At 29.4% G+C, this 22,209-nt stretch overlaps 2 protein-coding genes across 3 annotated transcripts; both read right to left on the bottom strand.

Moving 5' to 3' along the window:
* Window positions 1-445: 445 nt before the first annotated feature.
* Window positions 446-2,929, bottom strand: LOC100881346 (uncharacterized). Of its 2 annotated transcripts, none has more exons than XM_012280001.2 (3): window positions 2,697-2,929; window positions 2,080-2,244; window positions 446-1,292 (listed from the first exon to the last, which is right to left on the bottom strand). In XM_012280001.2, the coding sequence occupies exons 1-3, from the start codon at window positions 2,743-2,745 to the stop codon at window positions 1,081-1,083; spliced, it is 426 nt and encodes a 141-aa protein (XP_012135391.1). In that variant the 5' UTR covers window positions 2,746-2,929; the 3' UTR covers window positions 446-1,080. The 2 variants fall into 2 exon arrangements, with proteins under 2 accessions (XP_012135391.1, XP_003701053.1); XM_003701005.3 differs by having other exon boundaries at window positions 448-1,292; window positions 2,080-2,241; window positions 2,697-2,927.
* Window positions 2,930-4,070: 1,141 nt separating this feature from the next.
* LOC105661848 (UPAR/Ly6 domain-containing protein CG9338) lies at window positions 4,071-12,637 on the bottom strand. The gene is made up of 3 exons (XM_012280000.2): window positions 12,416-12,637; window positions 6,226-6,459; window positions 4,071-4,947 (listed from the first exon to the last, which is right to left on the bottom strand). Exons 1-3 carry the CDS (start codon window positions 12,474-12,476, stop codon window positions 4,718-4,720), a joined length of 525 nt encoding a protein of 174 aa, XP_012135390.1. The 5' UTR covers window positions 12,477-12,637; the 3' UTR covers window positions 4,071-4,717.
* Between the last annotated feature and the right edge of the window lie 9,572 nt (window positions 12,638-22,209).

The raw sequence follows: 22,209 nt of genomic DNA, 5'->3' as shown, positions 1-22,209 counted from the left end.
TGTGGCGTATGCAAATTCTCCAAATCACTCAACTTTCTAAACTCGCAGTTTATTGCAAATTTATTACATGGACAAATATCACAATTGTCCACGAAAAGCAAGAAAAATATTTTCGCAACAAAAACAAAGCGAAACGTTTTAATCTGCGAAAGAAAAGAGGATAATTGGCCGGAAAAGGCTGTTGACTTTCAAGCTGGAAATTAAGTGAGTTTATGAATGAACGGGGAGGCAGTGTATTCGATATCGTCCTTTGTATCGATGGTGGTGAGTTCTGTGACTAATACTCGTAGCAGCGTGTAGATATGAGTGTACACATATTTACGTACACAAACATCTGGTCGAGGAGAAGGGGTCAAATTGCCGAGTCAATTTGGTAATGTCTCGCGGGGTTAACTGGTCTCCTGACCCATGACAAGTCTTCTTTAACAAGTCGGCAAGCTCACTTTGCAATCCTGACTTTAGTCATCCATATTCACGTTACATATGAATTGTGATTCGATGAATTGGGGATAAGGGTTCTTGTAAAATCTTCTTCTATACATTCTTTTAGTATAGTTCTTCTATGGAAGAATGTCTTGTATTATTTCTTGTATAAATAATATTATGAAATCTTTAAAAAGGTTGAGGTTGTCAAGGACGATATTGTTAATATTTATTGTTGCATGTTTATTTTTTGACAAAATATGTTTTTGTTAAATTAAGGTAATACATATTTAATTTTTGACAGTGCCATTATAATCCTTGAAGTACAAATTTATAAACAACAAATATTTAATATGTTGACTATATATAAATCTACATAATGCACATTGTCAAATAAATCTAGTATACATACATATCATATGTACATATGGTACACATATGGTACACGTACATACGGTACATCACTATACTATACATATATCATCGAACAAACATAAACAATTCGAATCAAATAATTCAACACATAAATACATTAAAAATAATCCACCAAAAATTCACAAGAAAATACATAAAATTGCTATCTATTAATTTACCAATATAATTATCAATGAAAACAAGTATCATGTATGTTCTTCGACGTAAAATATGGCAAACATGTTATTTGATGTACAGTAACAGAAAAACTAAGGACAAATAGACTAGCAAACTATGTGGAATAAATAAATAAAGAGATTGTTGGCTATTACAAGCGTAATCGTTACAAAACGAGCACACGATGTTGGATTCCGGAAAATATTTCTCGTGTTTGCAGTATCCGTCAATTTCACGTGATGGCACGCAACCACGTACCGTCACCAGGATGTCCCTATCTGTATCATCGAGAAAAATATTTCTTTCATGAATAAACATTGTATTACATTTATACTTGTTTGGTTTAATTAAAATTCCTATTAAATTTCTGTTTTTTTTTTAAAGAAATCTGTGTTGCAATAAAGATACTTTGCAGCTAATGAAATGTACATAGAAACATAGAAACATACTTTGTATTTCTTGAATAAATTGTACACATTTTTGTAATAAATATTTAGAACTAGTTTAACAATTTAGCAGCTGTGCAATTATGTTGTTTGAATCATGGATAGAATAATTGACTTTTCAAGGTTAGATTACTTTTAATAAATTTTAGGTTATGTCATGAGAGGTTAAGTTAATAGAATTGATTACAAATAATAATTATTATAAATGAGAGTCATGTTTTTGAACACTATTCATCGAGGATAGCAATTAATATTGATTAATGAGTGATGACTAGAATTTTATTTTGTTTACTGCAATGTTGACAATAAAATTATTTTACTGATCACGTCAAATTATTTTGCTGACCATTTTCGATTATTGTTAACTGTTATTAACATTCATGTTTATCCATCCTTTTATGTATTGACAATTTCTTTGTACAAGTCTTTTATGTATTTACAATTTCTTTGTACAAGTTTTTTATGTATTTACAATTTCCTTGTACAAGTTTTTATGTACTTACAATTTTTATAATAGGTAATTTTTCACTTTGCATCAACATTGTTAAATTCTGTCATTTTCTTGTTTTAACTTCTGCTATAAAAATTTGTAAAATTACAGGATCTCTTTTATACTTACACTCAATGACACCTTTGAGACAGTGTTGAGACTCATTTTGAGGACAAAGTACCAGGTCGTAATATGGCGCAGGAATATAAGGATCGTTGCATTCTCTCGTGTGGCCATTACTTAAATCGGTGTTGCAGTCGAAGCACCATAAGTTGTCTCCTCTTGCATATTCTACTAAATAATTAAATTACCATACATTATAATACTGACATCTAAAAATAGTAGATAACTTAGAGGAAGATTTTCTTGTTATTTAAAAAGTTATCTTGCGACACAGAAAATAATCTTGTTTGCAAATGTATTTAAAGCATAACTTGAAATATAATTAGAGTATAATGAATCATTTCAGCTATCAAACACAAATAATCACAAATACTACAAATTTATTAATTAACGAAATGAACATAACGATGTAACAAACAAGTCATAAATTAGTTAACTCAATGAATAAACATTTCCTGGAACATAATCAGTTATCTAATTAAGAGGTTTAAAGAGAAACTTCGTAAAAAATTCCTCGACATCGTAGCAAACGTAAAGTACTTCATTAAAGTAACTTTCATTTATCTAGCTTATCTAAAGAACGAAAATAGTAATCAAACCCTTGAACCGTAGAACGTACTTACCGATATTAATTATCACGGATATTATCGTTAAGCTTAATTGTCCAACCATGCTGGTTGCAGCTTGAATTATACTAAATGAATCTCTTCGTTACCTGTTATCTTATCTCCAACAATAAAAGTAAGAACTGAAGTAGAATAGTATACTTCTGTACGTGTTCAAAGTAATGCGTTTGATCTCCTCTAGATACACAAAGAAGTATAAACTGATGTGAGCTGGTACACATTTTATTGGGCTATAATATTCTTCTGCAAAATGGCGGATATTCATGTAAATTTATTTTAGTATATTAGGTAATTATTATTTTGTTGTTAAGGCAGTAATGTTGATATTGTTAATATAGGTTGATAAGCTAGTACACATTTTTTCAGCAATGTAGTTCTTCAGTAAAATGGCGGATACTGTACTCAATGTAACTTGTTCCTATTATATTATTTTTATTTTATTATTTTAGTATTATATTAGTTAATTATTGTTCAGTTATTCACATCGTAATGTTGACATTATTAATACAGGTTGGTAAACTGGTACACATTTTTTTTTCAGCAATATAGTTCTTCAGCAAAATGGCGGATACTGTACTCAATGTAATTTATTCCTATTATATTATTTTTATTTATTATTTTTATTTTATTATTTTAGTATCATATTAATTAATTATTGTTCAGTTATTCACATCGTAATATTGATATTATTAATATAGTTTGGTAAGCTGGTACTCATTTCTTTCAGCAATATACTTCTTCAGCAAAATGGCGGATACTGTACTCGATGTAACTTATTTTTATTATATTATTTTTATTTTATTATTTTAGTATTATGTTAGTTAATTATTGTTCAGTTATTCACATCGTAATATTGATATTATTAATACAGGCTGTTAAACTGGTACATATTTTTTTTTCAGCAATATAGTTCTTCACCAAAATGGCGGTACTCGATTATTAACATAGACAAATACACAAGCTAACTTAGATATTTAAATACGTTATTTTCAATCATTTTTATTTCAAAATATTCTCTATTTCTTATACCATGAAGAATTTACATTGATTCATCTAAAAATCCATTTATCCATATTTATCTAAAAATCCATTTATTGATATTCATATAAAAATTCATTTATCCGTATTCATATAAAAATTCATTTTTAGGTTATGTAACTTTTAAAAACATTCTACAAACGACAAAATATGTCTTTCATTATAAAATATGTCTTAAATATGATACTTTCTATTAAACTGTCTCGTTAGCCTCAAACAAAAGTTCTTTTATTAAAAATAGTTAATACTCATGAAAGAAAATTTGTGTTTAAAGATAAGCAACTAAATTGCCGTTGCAACAACATATCACAGGAAATGAATTATTACACCGAGTTAATTATTTAACATACATTTTATTGCTCGTTATAATTTTCGTGCGGTAACATCGTACTCGATGTTGAGAAGCTCGATAACATTTCACGGTATAAACACCTGGCCAAATTTCATATTCGAAAGCCGTATCCTTTATATAATATACATATCGTTTATAATAAACATTTATTTATGCACATACGGTGGAGCTTCCTCGAATATTCGAACGAGAATTTAATACATGCGTACAGGCAATTAAATGGAATTCTAAAGAACGTTCGATGTACAAAACCGTCAGTGTTTCCCGGAAAATGCGAATTTAGTCGAAAGCTACTGTTTATAATTCTGCGGTTCGCACCTGAATTTTCGAAACAAGAATTTAATCGTGTAATCGATGAAACTCTCGTATCGGTCGTGAAAAATTTTTTGACAAAACCTAGGAAGTTCGAGATTTTCCTTAATAAAGTGTGCACGTAATACTCAATAGAAAATTTCGCGTGCGTTTCTTGTTTCATACCGCGGTAAATCACCACCGTAACGTTACGTGATCGTGAAACGAACGTAAAATATCGATGAACAACATGTAGGGTGTGTATGTATGTGTGTTTGAACATTGGAATGCGCTATGAATCGATTGTAATCAATTCTATACATTCGTGTGGCAAAGGTTACGCGTGGTTGTAAAAAGAACGCAGAATCACTGTTCCCAGGACCAATACCAAATTGAGGAGTAATTCCGGAGTAACTATAGTCGAACCGTTGCAAGCGTCGTGCATGCATAACTCGCAAAATTCCAGACTGATGTCGTTAGAAAATTTCCTTTGGATCGCTTTGCATGGGTCGATAGTCTCCGCCTTCGCTGTTTGACAGTTTCTCACTGTCACGTCCTTCCCTTTAACTGACGAACAAATAATAACATTTTTATTGGACTGCAAAATTTATGGATGCGACAGGGGTCGTCTACGACGCTTATAAAATTTTCCGGAATTTGGATATTTTCCAACTTGCGAAGTCAGGATTTCTCGACTTTACGGTTATACTGCTTTACAAATTTATAGATATATAAATATCAAATTTTATGATTTTACAATTTTTTAATTTTATAATTTTGCGATTTTACAATTTGACAATTTGACAATTTTACGATTTGACAATTTTGCGTTTTGACTATTTGACAATTTGACAATTTTAAAATTTGACAATTTTGCATTTTGACTATTTGACAATTTGGCAATTTGGCAATTTGATAATTTTACAAATTTTACTAATTTCACAATTTTACAATTTTACTAAATTACAGCTTTACGATTTTTCAATTTTACAATTTCATAATTTTGCAACTTTACAAATCTCCAAATCTCTAAATCGCCAAATTATCAAATCCCCAAATTCTCAAGTTCCTATATCGCCAAATACTGAAATATCCAAAACCCCAAATTCCCAAATTTTCAAATTACTAAATTCCAAAATTTCCAATTTTCCAAATTCCCAATTTATTACATCCCAAAATCTTTAACTTCACAAGTCCCCAAATCCTTAATTCCCAAACCCCCAAAATCCCCAAATCCCCAACTCTCCAAATCCCTAAATTTTCACATCCCTGAATTCTCAAGTTTCCACATCTTCAAATTTCCAAATATCCAAATCCCTAAATCCCTAAATTCTTAAATTCCCAAAATCCCAAAATTCCAAAATTCCAAAATTCCAAAATTCCAAAATTCCAAAATTCCAAAATTCCAAATTCCCAAAATTCCAAATTCCCAAAATTCCAAATTCCCAAAATTCCAAATTCCCAAAATTCCAAATTCCCAAAATTCCACATTCCCAAAATTCCAAATTCCCAAAATTCCAAATTCCCAAAATTCCAAATTCCCAAAATTCCAAATTCCCAAAATTCCAAATTCCCAAAATTCCAAATTCCCAAAATTCCAAATTCCCAAAATTCCAAATTCCCAAAATTCCAAATTCCCAAAATTCCAAATTCCCAAAATTCCAAATTCCCAAAATTCCAAATTCCCAAAATTCCAAATTCCCAAAATTCCAAATTCCCAAAATTCCAAATTCCCAAAATTCCAAATTCCCAAAATTCCAAATTCTCAAAATTGCAAATTCCCAAAATTCCAAAATTAGAAGATGTAGATAAAATATGAAATGTAAATAAGTAAGTAACCCTTACCTTTAAGAACCATTTTGGCACAAGCCATTGTCGCGGGAGCATGATACTGTTGCGTGTTGTCGACGTCGAAGATGTAAGATATGTTCCTCAAATCGTTGTGCTGTTGAACAATTTTTTGCATATCTGACATGCTGTCCAGTGTACATTTCTCCATTTTAATGTTGGGCGTCTTTGGATCAGTGTCACAGCCTGGGTGCGTCAGGGAGGTGCACATGTAGCACTTGACATTCTCATCTGTAAAATAAAATAATAACATTACTAATTAACCAGTCAATTCTAATAAAATAAATATCATTTTTAATTTTGAAAAAAAAATATTATAAATCAACTCACGTTTTTTTAACGTAAAATACAAAAAATATATTTTAATGTGAATTATAAAAGCTTTCTAAACAAAGTCTGACCTTTTGAAAATAGTAATTTAAGCTAACAATTAATGTAAAGTTTGTTGTAACGTTTAATAAAATTATTCATTTGCAACATTTCATAAAACATTCTTATAAATTGTAAACTTATTTTTAAACAAAATCACATTTTGAAACTAGAAAATATTTAATAAAATTCTTCGTTAAAAGTTTGAAACATCTGACCAAGTAGTCAGTCTTCAAGTTTATATAAATATACCTTTATGCATAATATTTAGTATTGTTTTCCAAAGATATACATTTGAGAGTTATTATAAAATAATCACACATCAAACTTTTTACATAAATAATTTTGCGCAAAATGACTACATATTTAATAAACTAGAATGTTTAATAAAAATATTTGTCCAAGGTGTATTCTAAAATAATACTAATCTATAACATCTACCTCTGTGTTACAAAATATAATAATCTTGTAAATGAAATAACTATCATTAACCTAACCTAACCTCTTTACACAGTCTCCTTTAGTAACCTAACCTAATCTTCTTTCACGCAGAAAATATAAAGTAGCTAAACTATTAATATTAACAAGCTTATTACTATTTATTTGCACATTACTACTATCACTGGTAAATAATTTTTGAAGAACCCAAAGAATCTCTGATTGATTCTCTCAATTTCCGTAACATCTCTTTTTAATTACTCTCGTGAGTTACGGTTTGTTCCAGTTACGTTGTCCAGCGCTGTACACAAGTCATTTTTCTTCGTCGCGTAATTTATTTGAATGTAACGATTCTTTGTTTCCCAAGAAAGTAGACATTTGAACAGCGTCTGGCGCCTGGTAGACGCTTCTACGACGCCGCACCCCACCCTCTTGTCACATAATTCTACCGAACGAACCGAAAGTACGTACTTACTTGCGTACAGTGGGAATATCTGTAATCGTAGTTGCGTTTCGTTAGATATCACAGGATTCCGACACCCATATATTCTATGTGGTTATTTGGGTCGCAGCGTCGTGGCGCCAAACGTGATGCTACTCACCCCTCAACTTGTGACTCATAATTTGATGTACGACACTTATACTATTATGTGTGATTTCTGTATTGGGATTATTTCTATATTGGGACCATTGAAAATCTCTTAGAATAAATTTTAGAGATAGTATGTCTCGATATAACCGATTTCAATTACTATTTATTTGTACAATACTTATACTACTCACATGTGATTTCTATATCGGTATCATTTCTATATTGGGACCATTGAAAATCTCTTAGAATAAATTTTAGAGATAGTATGTCTCGATATAACCGATTTCAATCACTATTTATTTGTATTACACTTATACTACTACATGTGATTTCTATATGGGGATGAATCTCTTGTAAATTCTAGAGGCAGAGTGTCTCGGTATAATCGATTTCAATCACTATTTATTTGTACGACACTTATACTACTACATGTGATTTCTATGTCACGATCAATCTCTTGTAAATTCTGGAGGTAGTATGTCTCGATGTAGTCGATTTCAATTAATATTTATTTGTACGACACTTATACTACTCACATGTCAGTTCTACATATATGGGGATCAATCTCTTGTAAATTCTGGAGATTGTGTGTTTCGATATAATCGACTTCAGTTACATGATTTTTATGTATTTATGATACATCGAGGAGTGCAAATTATACGTAACATACATGTGTAATCGCATGTGTAATCGTATGTGTAATCGTATGTGTAATCGTATGTGTAATCGTATGTGTAATACGTATCATCATATGTATCACACACATATCTACATCAATGTAGATTACCTATGTAGTTTCAAGTCAAATTAGATAAACATCATGTAATCTATGTGATGCACAATACAGTATGTATAAATCATGTAGTCCATACGATTCACAGTATACAAATTGCATAATTTATGTACACTTTGCAGACTTTGATGTACCATACATACATATGTAAACATTCACAGTCCATTGTGTGAATACATCCATTTCTTGTCCAATTCTTCTGTCGCGTAAAACAGATTGTCCCCAACTATTTTCTCATATATAAAAAATATTAAATAAAGAATGAATAAAGGAGAATTGTATTTTCTACAAGTTCTTAAATTAATTTTTGTGTGTTTCAACTTTAAACCATCCTTATTAATTCAAAATGAATAATAAAAAATAAATATACTACAAAAACAAATGAGTCATGAAAAGAACTACAACAACTTCTTCATATCATTTTCATGTTCCAAGAAATCACTCTAAAAAGTCCAAGTGACTCACAGTCTATAAATTATATACAAGTCTTGTAATCTATGTGAGACACAATTTATACATTATATATAAATTTTCATGTTCTAAAATCACTCTAAAAAAGATAAAGATAATAAACTATAATAAATATAACAAAATAATTGCCACGCTAGAATACTTGCCAGCTTATCACTTATAATATGCAAATAAGAACACTAAAAAGGTAAGACTGTTACAGAATGTGCATGTCTAAGAGTTATAATGACTAAATGTTATGTAATCTAAATGTACATAAGTCGTGATTTATACACATTGGATTTCTGCCCGGAATCAAGTGATCGTGATCTTCAGTCTGTACTTGTGGAACTTATCGGTTAAAACGAGGTATGACGACAGTTTATACTAAAACTGTGTTTTGGAGTTTAGTGGCACGAAACCTTGAAATTGGGTAATTGTAAATAAATTATGAATTGAAATGAATTCCACAAACTTTTATGTAAATTTTAGCTTTCAAAAATAATTTACAATATTGAAAAAATTCATTTGTAAAATATAATGTTCATTTTCTGGTAAATAAATATAAAAATGCAGTCGAGTGACATTAACATTTATAAAAATTTTGTCTTTCAAAAATAATTCAGAAGATTCAAAAAATTCATTTGTAAAGTGTAATGTGCATTTATATGGTAAATAAATATGAAGATACAGTATAAAGATTATTATGTGTTGTGAGAGTTGGATGTCCATATGTGCAACCATTTTGTGATACTTCCATGTGCAACCATTTTACGGAGCAAACCTTCCGCTAACCTTTCACTTTCACGATTATTTAACGGATAATTTCATCGTCTGAGAAAAATGAGATTGACAGCACTGAGTAACAATAAGTATTTTGTTACATTTATGACAATTTATTACAACTATTATACAATAAAAAAGTATTGGTTTCTGATTGCTTCGAATGTGTTATGAGAAAATAATTCCTTGCTTGGATTATTTTCATGAGATATCAATTTTTGCGAAATATCAATCTGAGTAAAATCTACGAGTAAAATCTCCTCTGCTAAATGTAATATTAAGTGTAAAATTAAAATTTATTAACCAGTAAATGTATTATTATTAACTAGTAAAAAATTATTAAATATATTACCTTATAAAAATATTATAATAAATGTCTAGTAACAAGTTCAGTATTAAATTAAACACATGTTTTACACATATCACAAAGGCAGTGACCTCTCTGTTTACCCTGCATCATGTGAACGTTTCAAATTTCACAACTGTCATCACTGAAATATTATTATTAGAAAAAAAAGTGTCTGCCTCGCAAGTAACAATCTTGCATTCTTTATGTAATTTTTACATACCTCGATACTTTATTTTAAAAATAAAATTTTGTAACTACCTTATATGTATAAAAGTGGTCATTTCAACATTGAAAATTGTGTATAAGTAATAAAATTCGTCGAACTCGTGTTAATTCAAGGGGTCCCTGCAATTTTTCTATTTTCGTTGACGTACCAGCCCGGGAACCTATTTTTAGCTTCTACAGCTAAAAGTATAAATTGACACAACGTACGAGTTTCAATTTGTACTTGATAGAAGTTAATCCTGTTTTTTTTTAAGGGTAAATATTGTACGCAAGTAAATATTTTTCTGTGCTTGTTTGCTGACAACTTTGACAAATGTGATAAAATATGGATTTTTTTTCCTGCGTTTTATGAGGGTGATTTTTAAAATTGATTTAAAGAATGGTGGTTCTTATAATACTTGGTAGTTTTTAGATTTAATTACTGTAAATTTGGATCGCTAATTTTGACGACATTCCTTTGTGTACGTTTCACAGATTGAGTCACGACTGACTCATCGCAACCCTTTAATAAATAATACCTGTTGTAATTAAAAATAATATAAACAATTATATAAAATTTTCTTGTAAACTTGAAATAAATTTGTAAACTTAATAATAAAGAAAATTTATGAACTTCAATTATTATTAAAATAAACTATTAAATTATTAAATTATAAGTGACATTATTAGTGATCGTTTTTAACAAGGATTTAAAGACTATCTTGACGACTCGTGTCCGTGAATATTTCGATCCTTTTATAACGAAACATTTAATCTTGTTAAAAAGATTCATGCTTCAGGAGTTTTGTATACTAAGCGGTTTAAGTATTGTCTCGATACTCCGTTTGCAGATATTTAGATTTATTTTAATATTAATTAATCGCGACGATATAAATGTAATGAATTTTTATGTTATATAGAATGAAAATAATAAAACAATCAATATTGTCAGGTACATAAGTTTTTGCATTTATTGTATTTAATTTACAAGTTCTATTTTGTAGATAGTAAGAAAGAATTATTTTTTTGATAATATTAAAGTAGAAATAATAAAAGTTAGTTTAAAATTATAATAGAAAGTTGTGACAAAAATTATGATAAACGTAATAAAATTATGACAAAAAATTATAATATAAGATTTTATTAAAAATAATAATGAAATTGTAATAAAATAATGAAATAAATATAGTAAAAGACATAATTGAATTACAATAAAAAATTATAATATAAAATTATAACAAAAAATAATAATAAAATTGTAATAAAACATTAAACTAAAAAACATAACAAACATAATAAAATTACAGTAAAAGATTATAATAAAAAATTACAATAAAAATCATAACAAAATAAAATTACAACAAAAAATTATAATACAAGATTGTAATAAAAATAATAATAAAATTGTAATAAAACATTAAACTAAAAAACATAACAAACATAATAGAATTACAGTAAAAGATTATAATAAAAAATTACAATAAAAATCATAACAAACATAATAAAGTTACAGTAAAAAATTATAATAAAACATTACAGTAAAAATCATAATAAACAATAAACTTGTAATAAAGTGTTTTAATAAAATATTACAATTAAAGTAACATAACAAAATAACATAATAACGAAGTAACAAAACATAATAAACATAGAAAAATTACATTAAAGAATTATAATAAAAAATAGTAACAATAATTATGATGAGTTTCTTTTACTTACTACAACAAATTTAAATTTTTTTCTTTCAACCCCTTCAAAATGAATACTCGATATGATGTATTCAATCATTAAAAAGCAATAGACAAAATATACAACAAAAGCTTCTGATACAACCAGCCTAAAACAAAAATAAACCAACAAAACGCATTAATACTCAATTCTCATAATTTCAACCCTTAGACAGATTCTGCAGAAGCCTCACAAAAAGATCTCCTTAATAAAAAAAACAGTGGAAATTACAATCACAGTTAAAAAGACGCTCAGTTTAAAATCAAGTCGGAGACCACCGCGCCCCCATAAAGGGTTAATCGAATTCAAACCCCGTTCACCTGGCATCTATCGCAAAGAACGCGATAACGAGAAATACCGTAAGCACTGTAATATTTCTCAAGCCACCAATCACACATCGTTCTCGAACTTTCATCCGCGTAATCACCAATATTTCACCAATACAAAGAATCTCGTTAGCGAACAATTGTGCAATAATCACCTGAACGAACCACGAAGACGAGCGCGAAGCTAACAATTAGCACTGAGATCCTTCGAAGCATTCCGGAAGTTGTCGGCGAAATAAATGGCTTTCGAGGCGAAGTTTATCCTCGGGAAGTGGAACGCAAACTGTGGTGCGTGACGGAGGGTGAAGCACTGGCTGAGAGAGGAAGGGTTGTCGTCGAGTCGACAGACTGATCGCGAGTATGAGATTGCGAGGTTCGCCACTCACCAACGCCACTCCTTTCCTATTTTCTCCACTCCACTCGGTTTTTCGCCTCTCTTACGCCACGGTTCGCGTAATCGCGCACAACCGTGCACTCTAACCCCCTAAATCTCCTTGCTAGATCATCTGGCATAGATCGTCGCCGCGCCGCCATTAACACGTTGAATGCGTTCGCCGGTGACCGCTTTTAGGAATGTACTCTGGCTATTTTAATTATTTCTTCTTGCAAATTTTGGAGTTTTTATATTTTAGGATTTTTTGGTGGAATTTCTTTGTTTAGATAGAAATTTGAGAGATTTTTTTATTTTTATAATATGAGATCTTTGATTTTGAAATTGAAGAAATTTCTGTGGAATTAATTTTTTTGTTTTTATTTTCTCAAGACCTGATTTTGAATTGTGAGAATTTTTGTGTTGTAATTTTTTTAGTTTCTATAGTACCACATCTCTCATTTGGAAATTGTACAAAATTATTTTTTTTTAATTTTTAGGGATTTTTTAATTTTTATATTCTCATGTCTCTGATTTCGAAATTGATCAAATTTCACTATTGTGAGTTTCTTAGTTTTTATATTCTAAGATCTCTGATTTCAGGATTGTAAGAATTTCTGTGTTGTTAGTAACTTGATATAACATTATCCAACTTGCATGTCAAGTAACTTGATACTATTTCATATAGCTTATATTTCAAGTAACTTGATACTGCTTCATGTAGCTTATAGTTCAAGTAACTTAATTTTATCCCATGTAACTTATATTTTAAGTAACTTGATATCACGTCGTCCAACTTGCATTTCAAGTAACTTAATACTAGTTCATGTAGCTTATATTTCAAGTAATTTGATACTATTTCATGTAGCTTATAGTTCAAGTAACTTAATGTTATCTCATGTAACTTATATTTTAAGTAACTTGATATCACGTCGTCCAACTTGCATTTCAAGTAACTTAATACTAGTTCATGTAGCTTATATTTCAAGTAACTTGATACTGCTTCATGTAGCTTATAGTTCAAGTAACTTAATGTTATCTCATGTAACTTATATTTTAAGTAACTTGATATCACGTCGTCCAACTTGCATTTCTAGTAACTTGATACTAGTTCATGTAGCTTATATTTCAAGTAACTTGATATTACTTGATGTAGCTTACATTTCAAGAAACTTGATATTACATCATGTAACTTATATTTCTACTTCATTTTACTTTATGAAACACGTATTTCAACTGACTTAATGTTACTTAAATTTGACGAAATAAAGGTTGAAATAAATTGAAGTCTTGAAGTTTCAATAAACTTGATTTTACTTCATGTCATTTATATTTAAACTCCATTTTACTTCATGCAACTAATATTTCAGCTAACTTAATGTCACTTAAATTTAACAAAATAAAAGTTGCAATAAATTGAAGTCTTGAAGTTTCAATAAACTTGATTTTACTTCATGTCATTTATATTTAAACTCCATTTTACTTCATGCAACTAATATTTCAGCTAACTTAATGTCACTTAAATTTAACAAAATAAAAGTTGCAATAAATTGAAGTCTTGAAGTCTCAGCAAACTTGATATTACATCATGTGACTTATATTTCAACTCCATTTTACTTCACGCAACCAGTATCTTAGCTAACCTAACATTACTTAAAGTTAACAAAATAAAAGTTGCAATAAATTGAAGTCTTGAACTCTCAGCAATCTTCGAAGACACCCAGTATATTTTCAACCGAAGAAACAAAATAGTATATCCGCTAATTTATCTGAAGACGCGAAGAATTCTAAGGGGAAAATTTCATTCGAAAAATACATCTAAAATATTTGGCATGAATTCCGGATATTTCACACCGAACTAGGAACCACTATATAAATCGTGGTAGTAACGATTGACGAGGGGAGGAAAGCGTGGATACGTTGAAGGACGTTAATTGTCTATTAGCCTAATTATAGTTAGTAACATCCATGACAAAAGCAGTGCACAGGCTACGTTGTCATAGTATAAGTCACTTAACTACGTGTCTAAAATCGTTCTTCTTATACGGTTATCTGAGAATAAACAATCGTATCTTCCAACTGGATGTCGGCTACGGAATTTGATAACGGGTTTGCATAAATGATAAGTGATCATTTGGATCATGCAAATTAACTTTGTTTATGATGTTAAGATAATTTTGTTAAAGACTTGAAATTGTATTTTTTAAAATGAGTGTTTTATGTTTTTCAAAGTTCTTATCTCTGCATTTTTATATTTTGTAAATTTCGTATTTATTATTTTCTTATTTTCTTATTTTTATATTTTATATTTTTCAAACTTATTATTTCTAGATTTTATATTTCTTAAATTTCATATCTCCATATTTAATATTTTTTAAATTTCAGACCCCACATTTCATATTTTAAAATTTCCTTCAGCTCTGTACAAGAAGAGTATTTTCCCTCAATTTATGAAAGCAAATAAAAATTTATTGTACCATATTTAATATAAAATAAAAACATACTAGTTTGTCCTTTTATACAGTATAAGAATAGATTCATAATATAGTAGACTCTCGTTATATTGTCACCATTGCAGAATTTCGTACAGATAACATGTGGGGATGCGGGAACACCATCAGGGTATCAAAGGAGAAAACTTCTTATCAAACTGCAGGAGTTTTCAACTCTTATAGCACCATCAGTGGCGATATAACGAGACTCTACTATATTTACGTTACCATCCCATAGAACACAGTCGAACACATTTATAAATCACAAAGTTCTTAAAACAAATACCATTTTATTTCATATGATATATTTTTAGAAAATGGAATTTGTGACTGAAATAAAATTAATTTTGCTATACCTTGATTTACTTAAAGAAGACTATTATGTAAACTATTATTTAAACTATTTGTTCAAACTACTTATTTAAATTAATTATTTAAACCACTTATTTAAGCTAATTATTTAAACTAATTATTTAGACTATTTGTTCAAACTACTTATCTAAATTAATTATTTAAACCACTTATTTAAGCTAATTATTTAAACTAATTATTTAAACTACTTGTTCAAACTACTTATTCAAATTAATTGTTTAAACCACTTATTTAAGCTAATTATTTAAACTAATTATTTAGACTATTTGTTCAAACTACTTATTTAAATTAATTATTTAAACCACTTATTTAAACTAATTATTTGAACTAATTATTTAGACTATTTGTTCAAATTACTTATTTAAATTAATTATTTAAACCTCTTATTTAAGCTAACTATTTAAACTAATTATTTAGACTATTTGTTCAAACTACTTATTTAAATTAATTATTTAAACTACTTATTTAAACTAATTATTTAAACTATTTGTTCAAACTACTTATTCAAATTAATTATTTAAACCACTTATTTAAGCTAATTATTTAAACTAGTTATTTAAACTATTTGTTCAAACTACTTATTCAAATTAATTATTTAAACCACTTATTTAAGCTAATTATTTAAACTATTACAAAACTAGTATTAATTATTTAAATATTATTAACCAGTACAAAAATATAAATAAATAAACGACAAACCAGTATCAAATTCTCCTTCAAAATAATTCAAAAACCCTCTTCCCAGTATTTCACCCTTCACCCCTCAAAGAAGCTTCCTCCATCGTCCCTGATCTCAATCTATCCCCCATTAAGGGTAATGTTCATTTGATCATTTCAACATTCCAATTGCATAATGTCCGAATTGCAAACCATTAATCACTATTATTCCACGTTTTTAAACTCTTCAAAAAAACCACAACCCAACATTTCGTTATTTATTATCATTTGATGCTGACATCATTTTACAGTGATAATCTAGAACACCCTGCAAATGTATACGTAGTTTGACCCTTTTCGAAGTTGTCATCGTTTCGAAATTTCTTCTCCTCGAAAAACGACGCGTCTGTAAATAAGTTAACGCGAATCTAAAGCGTATTTTTCTTTCTGTAACGACGCTAATCATTCTTGTATCATTTTTCCAGGGTGAGCTCCGTTTCCAGGGAAAATCGCTGTGTTACAGTGAAGAAAACGGTCGAAGGAAAAGGATGAAAACGAGAGACGTCTGGCGCCACGGCGCCTATGTAGGACACCGTCGTCGCCGTCTAGCTCAGTTTTGGATTTAGCAATTACTAAGTAACAGAATTCGACGCGTTCTGCTCGCAATTAGGTTTACTTCTTAACCCTTTCGAATTTGTTCATGGAGGAAAGTTGCTTTTTGCTGAATTCTGAGAATTAAATTATTATTCTTTGGTATAGCTGGGAGAGATACAAATAGGGTTATTTTGGTCTTAATAGGTATTAATGGTTGTGACAATATGACAATACGAAAAATAAAATTGACCGAATACACCAGGCATTTATTTAGCATGTCCTTATGTGAGGACGCCATGACAGTTTATCATATTTTACTTATAATGGTTATTTTAGTTATGCTGGTTATTTTGGTCATAATTAATGACTGTGAAAATATAACAATGTTTAGAAACAATAAAATTGACCTAATACACCAGGCATTTATTTAGCATGTCCTTATGTGAGGACGCCATGACAGTTTATCATATTTTACTTATAATGGTTATTTTAGTTATGCTGGTTATTTTGGTCATAATTAATGACTGTGAAAATATAACAATGTTTAGAAACAATAAAATTGACCTAATACACCAGGCATTTATTTAGCATGTCCTTATGTGAGGACGCCATGACAGTTTATCATATTTTACTTATAATAGTTATTTTAGTTATGCTGGTTATTTTGGTCATAATTAATGACTGTTACAATATAACAATGTTTACGAGCAATAAAATTGACCGAATACACCAGGCATTTATTTAGCATGTCCTTATATGAGGACGCCATGACAGTTCACCATAACTATTATAGACTTTCAAACTACAATATTCTATATCTTTAAGAAAATCATAACGAGTAACATTTAAGTAACATTTTTTTAACAGATTAGTTTGTATTTTATTAGAATATACTGTCATTTGACCTTTGCTATGAAGGTTTGAAAAATAACTCTTATTGGATCTCTGAATTTGTGGTCACATTCAATGACATCTTTGAGACAATAGTGACACTCATTTTGAGGTTAGAGCAACCCTTTGTCATGCAACTGTAATATTTGAATCATGAAGAAAAGTTAGGTAATAAATTTTGCAGGTTATGGTGAAATATCATTAATAAAATTTGTTAGAAATAATGATTGTTCTTTGTTCACATATTCTTGCAATAATTTTTAAATAAATTATCAAACATTTGTTAAGAATTACTATAATGATTGTACCTTGTTCACATACTCTTGCAATAATTTTTAAATAAATTGTCCTTCAAGCTTTTATTTTTGTCAAAAAGTCTATGTTACAATACAAGCTAAAATATCTTAAAACTACTCCAACTAAATAAATTTAACTTGATAGAAATAAAATTAAATTTCATTTAGCCTGTAATAAATTTAATTTTATTTAACCTGTAATAAATTTAATTTTATTTAACCTGTACCGTTTAACTTTAATTCAAACCTGTAATTTAACCTTAATTTAAATTAAGTAAATACTATTAAACTTCATTTTCGAACTCAGTTAAACTTAATTAAACCCAGAGTTAGAAATAGTAGATATTTTTTTTAATGAAGATAAAAGAAACTACGTCTCCGGCAGAATGTCGCCTAATCAGACTTCACAAGGACGTCCTCAATATTACATACTTAGTGGATTTGATAATAAATTGAAGGTACGCGAAGAATTTCTTCTTTGATTATCATCTTCGTTCCATCTCACGCTCTTAAAGTTCTTTCTCTAGAGAGTTATTAAGAATGAAGTGATGACTATGCCTTTGACCATAGAAAGCATAGGAGGCACTAAAAGGTCCGCGAAGGTAATGTAAAATCATTCATTACTTTGAATATAATTAATTACAGTGCTTAGCGGAAAATAATCTTCTTTGTGAAGAAAGAAGATCGCTTAGTTGTATGTACTGGTGGTTAAATGCATTTTAATGCGAAGTTTTGCATGGTTTAAAATATTGATTTGGGATTTGTGGATGTTGGAGTTTTAGAGGTGAAATTTTAGGGATTTGGAAGTCTGGAAGTTGGGGAAAATGGTGTTTTGAATTTTTGGAATTTTTTTGGATTAAAAATTTTAGGATTTTGGAATTTGGGAATTTGGGAATTTGGGAATTTTGGAATTTTGGAATTTGGGAATTTTGGAATTTGGAAATTTGGAATTTTGGAATTTTGGAATTTTGGAATTTTGGAATTTGGGGAATTTGGGAATTTGGGAATTTTGGAATTTGGAAATTTGGAATTTTGGAATTTTGGAATTTTGGAATTTGGGGAATTGGGAATTTGGGAATTTGGGAATTGGGGAATTGGGGAATTTGGGGAATTTGGGAATTGGGGAATTTGGAAATTGGGGAATTTGGGGATTTGGGGATTTGGGAATTTGGGAATTTGGGAATTTGAAAATTTGGGAATTTGGGAATTTGGGAATTGGGGAATTTGGGAATTTGGGAATTTGGGAATTTGGAAATTTGGGAATTTGGGAATTTGGGAATTTGGGAATTTGGGAATTTGGGAATTTGGGAATTTGGGAATTGGGGAATTTGGGGAATTTGGGAATTGGGGAATTTGGGAATTGGGGAATTTGGGGATTTGGGAATTTGGGAATTTGGGAATTTGGGAATTTGGGAATTTGGGAATTTGGGAATTGGGGAATTTGGGAATTTGGAAATTGGGGAATTTGGGGATTTGCGAATTTTGGAATTTGGAAATTTAGAAGTTTGAGACAATACAGTCTTGGATTCTTAAATTTTTGGATTTTTGGAATTTAGAAACTTTGGAGTTTTAGAATTTTAGCACTTTGGAGTTCTGGTATATTACGATTTGAAATTTTAGAAGTTTGTAACTTCAGAAGTTCCAAAAGTTCCTCAAAAATATAAAAAATATACTCTAAACGTAAGAACAATAAAGTTCTATTATATTATACCAAAAGCATTGACCAGAGACGTAAATTTTTCCTATAAATTTACCCTATCAAAGTTAAAAATCGATTCAGTTTATTTTCACATCTATTATTCCTTTGTCCGGATGTACTGACTGACTCTTTTAAGATCATAAATTATTCAGTAATCGAACGTGCAAATTCACCTTCTGATGAATGAGTGACTAGCCACTTTCGGCTAAAGATCGATTTTCACTTACATATGCATTCACTTCCGATCAAATCTTGTTAAATAATTATTTGCCTGTTTTTCGTTCTCTACTAATTATACAGTCCTTCCACTGCTTTTGAATCTTTAGATTTTTAGATTTTTTAACTAAAAAATATTTTACTTTTTGTCATCTGATAAAACTACAATTTTTATATGTAAATCATCTCATTTTTCTGAGAATGAGAAAAATTGTTTTTAAACCTAATACAACAAATTTATTGAATTAAAATTATTCCCAACAAAATTGATTAAATAACAAAGATTAATTGATTTGAAAAAATTAAAACTGATAAAAAAGATCAGAACATCATAAAAAATATCAGAACTGAGGACTTAAATTATAATTATTCGCCATGATCTCATAATTCATACGATAAGACGGTTAACAGACAATTTCTCACGAAATTACGAGGGAGGCCATCTTCAAGACATTTTACAGCGGCGAACCAATAAACCTTGTTTCGGAGAAATATCAGCTCTATGGTGTCCGTTATCGAAACAACAAATTATTCCGGCGAGAAATGTCCTATAATGCGGATAATGTCTTTGGCATGCATTCAACGTGCATTCTGTACGAGCATTTCGAAACAACAAATATCTTTATACTAGTTATCATGGAATAACTGAAATCGTAGAAGGCAGATATGTGCTTATCGTGGTATTTATAATTTTTAATTCATAAAAATGAAAAAAAAAAACAGAAAAACCATTGCATGTCGTAGTAAGAAGATATAGCATGTTATAACATAAAAAATATTACATATGTGAAGTACTGAAGGTACAATAAATATTTCCAAATTTTTGTCATTTATAAATTAAGAATTGTAAGTAGTGTCATTTTTTGAGGTACACTTAATTTGAAATGAGAAAGAAATGAATGAATGGTGAAACTTAAGTTCATTTGCAGATTCTGTATTTGGACAAAAATTAGAGATTTCAAGAGTTAACAAATTTTGTGACTTAAAGAAAATTTGATGAGAATGAAAATATCGAGAATCTGTTATTTGACAATTTTCAAAGTTTTAATGATGAATGAGTAGTTAATAACCTTGTATCAATAACCTTGTCATCAGTAATTATTAACAACCTTGTAATTAATAACAACCTACTACAAAACTTTGCCAAACAAAAATAAAAATTTGCAATAAATTCCCAAATAAATTACATTAAAATTACACTACATCGAACATATTTATTAAAAACGAACCACCACTGAATAACAAGAAATACCTTTTCGTATTATTGCACAATCATCACAGTGAGTCAGAAATTACAGCGAAAAGAATTTAGGACGAATGCTTATGTAACAAATGAAAATATAATCTGTTAATATTGATAGCAATTTGGTGTAATACGAAAAGCAGAAATTGCGAGCGCGCAATAACGAAATGGCGAAGAGTGTTCGAGGAGCGTCAGGACGCTTGGCGCCACATTGCCGCGACCCAAATAATAATAATACCGTCTAGAAAAGAGGGTCGGAGACGCTCTGTTGATGGAGGACGAGGAAGAACGACCGTACACTACCTACATTTACGAATCTTGGACATAACCAGTCGTCTGTTACATTTATCATCAGTCACTCAATGCGAATATTTTACGAGCTTCTCGTTTTGATAACCTTCTTGCGAGGATGTACAATATTTTTAACGTCGAATTTTTTGCGGGGCGTCAAAACAATTCGTACAACTTTTGACACTTTGCGACGAAACGGAACGGAGGGTTTCGTAAAATGTTGCACCGGAGTTTTTATTTTGGAAGTACTTATTAATGTGACGATTTAATAATATGAAACATGCAGGTATTATATGGATAGAACACATAAGTCAAAATTGTTTTACATTAAGTTTTAATTTTGGGAATTCAAATATGTAAACTTGCAAATTTTCAAACTTTCAAATTTCTATATTTCTAAGGTTTTAAATATTTCAATTTTTAAACCTCGAAGTTTCAAATCTCTGGATCCCCAAATCACTCAATTTTGAATTTGTCAGGTTCCTAATTTTTCAAACTTCAAAATCATTATTTTCCACATTTCTAAAGTTTTAAATTTTTAAATTTACCGCCTTCTTCGATATAAACCCACTGACCGACATTCGTATTTATGAAATAATATTATAAATCAAAAGCAGTATATAAATGTATTTACACTATATAAATGTATTTACAATATTTATGAATTTACATAAATGTTTAGAGACGATCATTTGTACTCATTTCTTCCTTACCGACATTCTTGGATTTAGAAGATCAACGCCATCTAGCGTTTGGCGTTTTAAACCTGCTCCTGGTAGCAGGATCGCAGGAAAGCGAGGAGGTATTCGCTAAAGTAAGAGGTTTCCC

The sequence above is a fragment of the Megachile rotundata genome, chromosome 2 (genome assembly GCF_050947335.1).
Source record: "Megachile rotundata isolate GNS110a chromosome 2, iyMegRotu1, whole genome shotgun sequence".
Classification (NCBI taxonomy): domain Eukaryota; kingdom Metazoa; phylum Arthropoda; class Insecta; order Hymenoptera; family Megachilidae; genus Megachile; species Megachile rotundata.
This window is presented reverse-complemented; position numbering and strand designations above follow the sequence as displayed.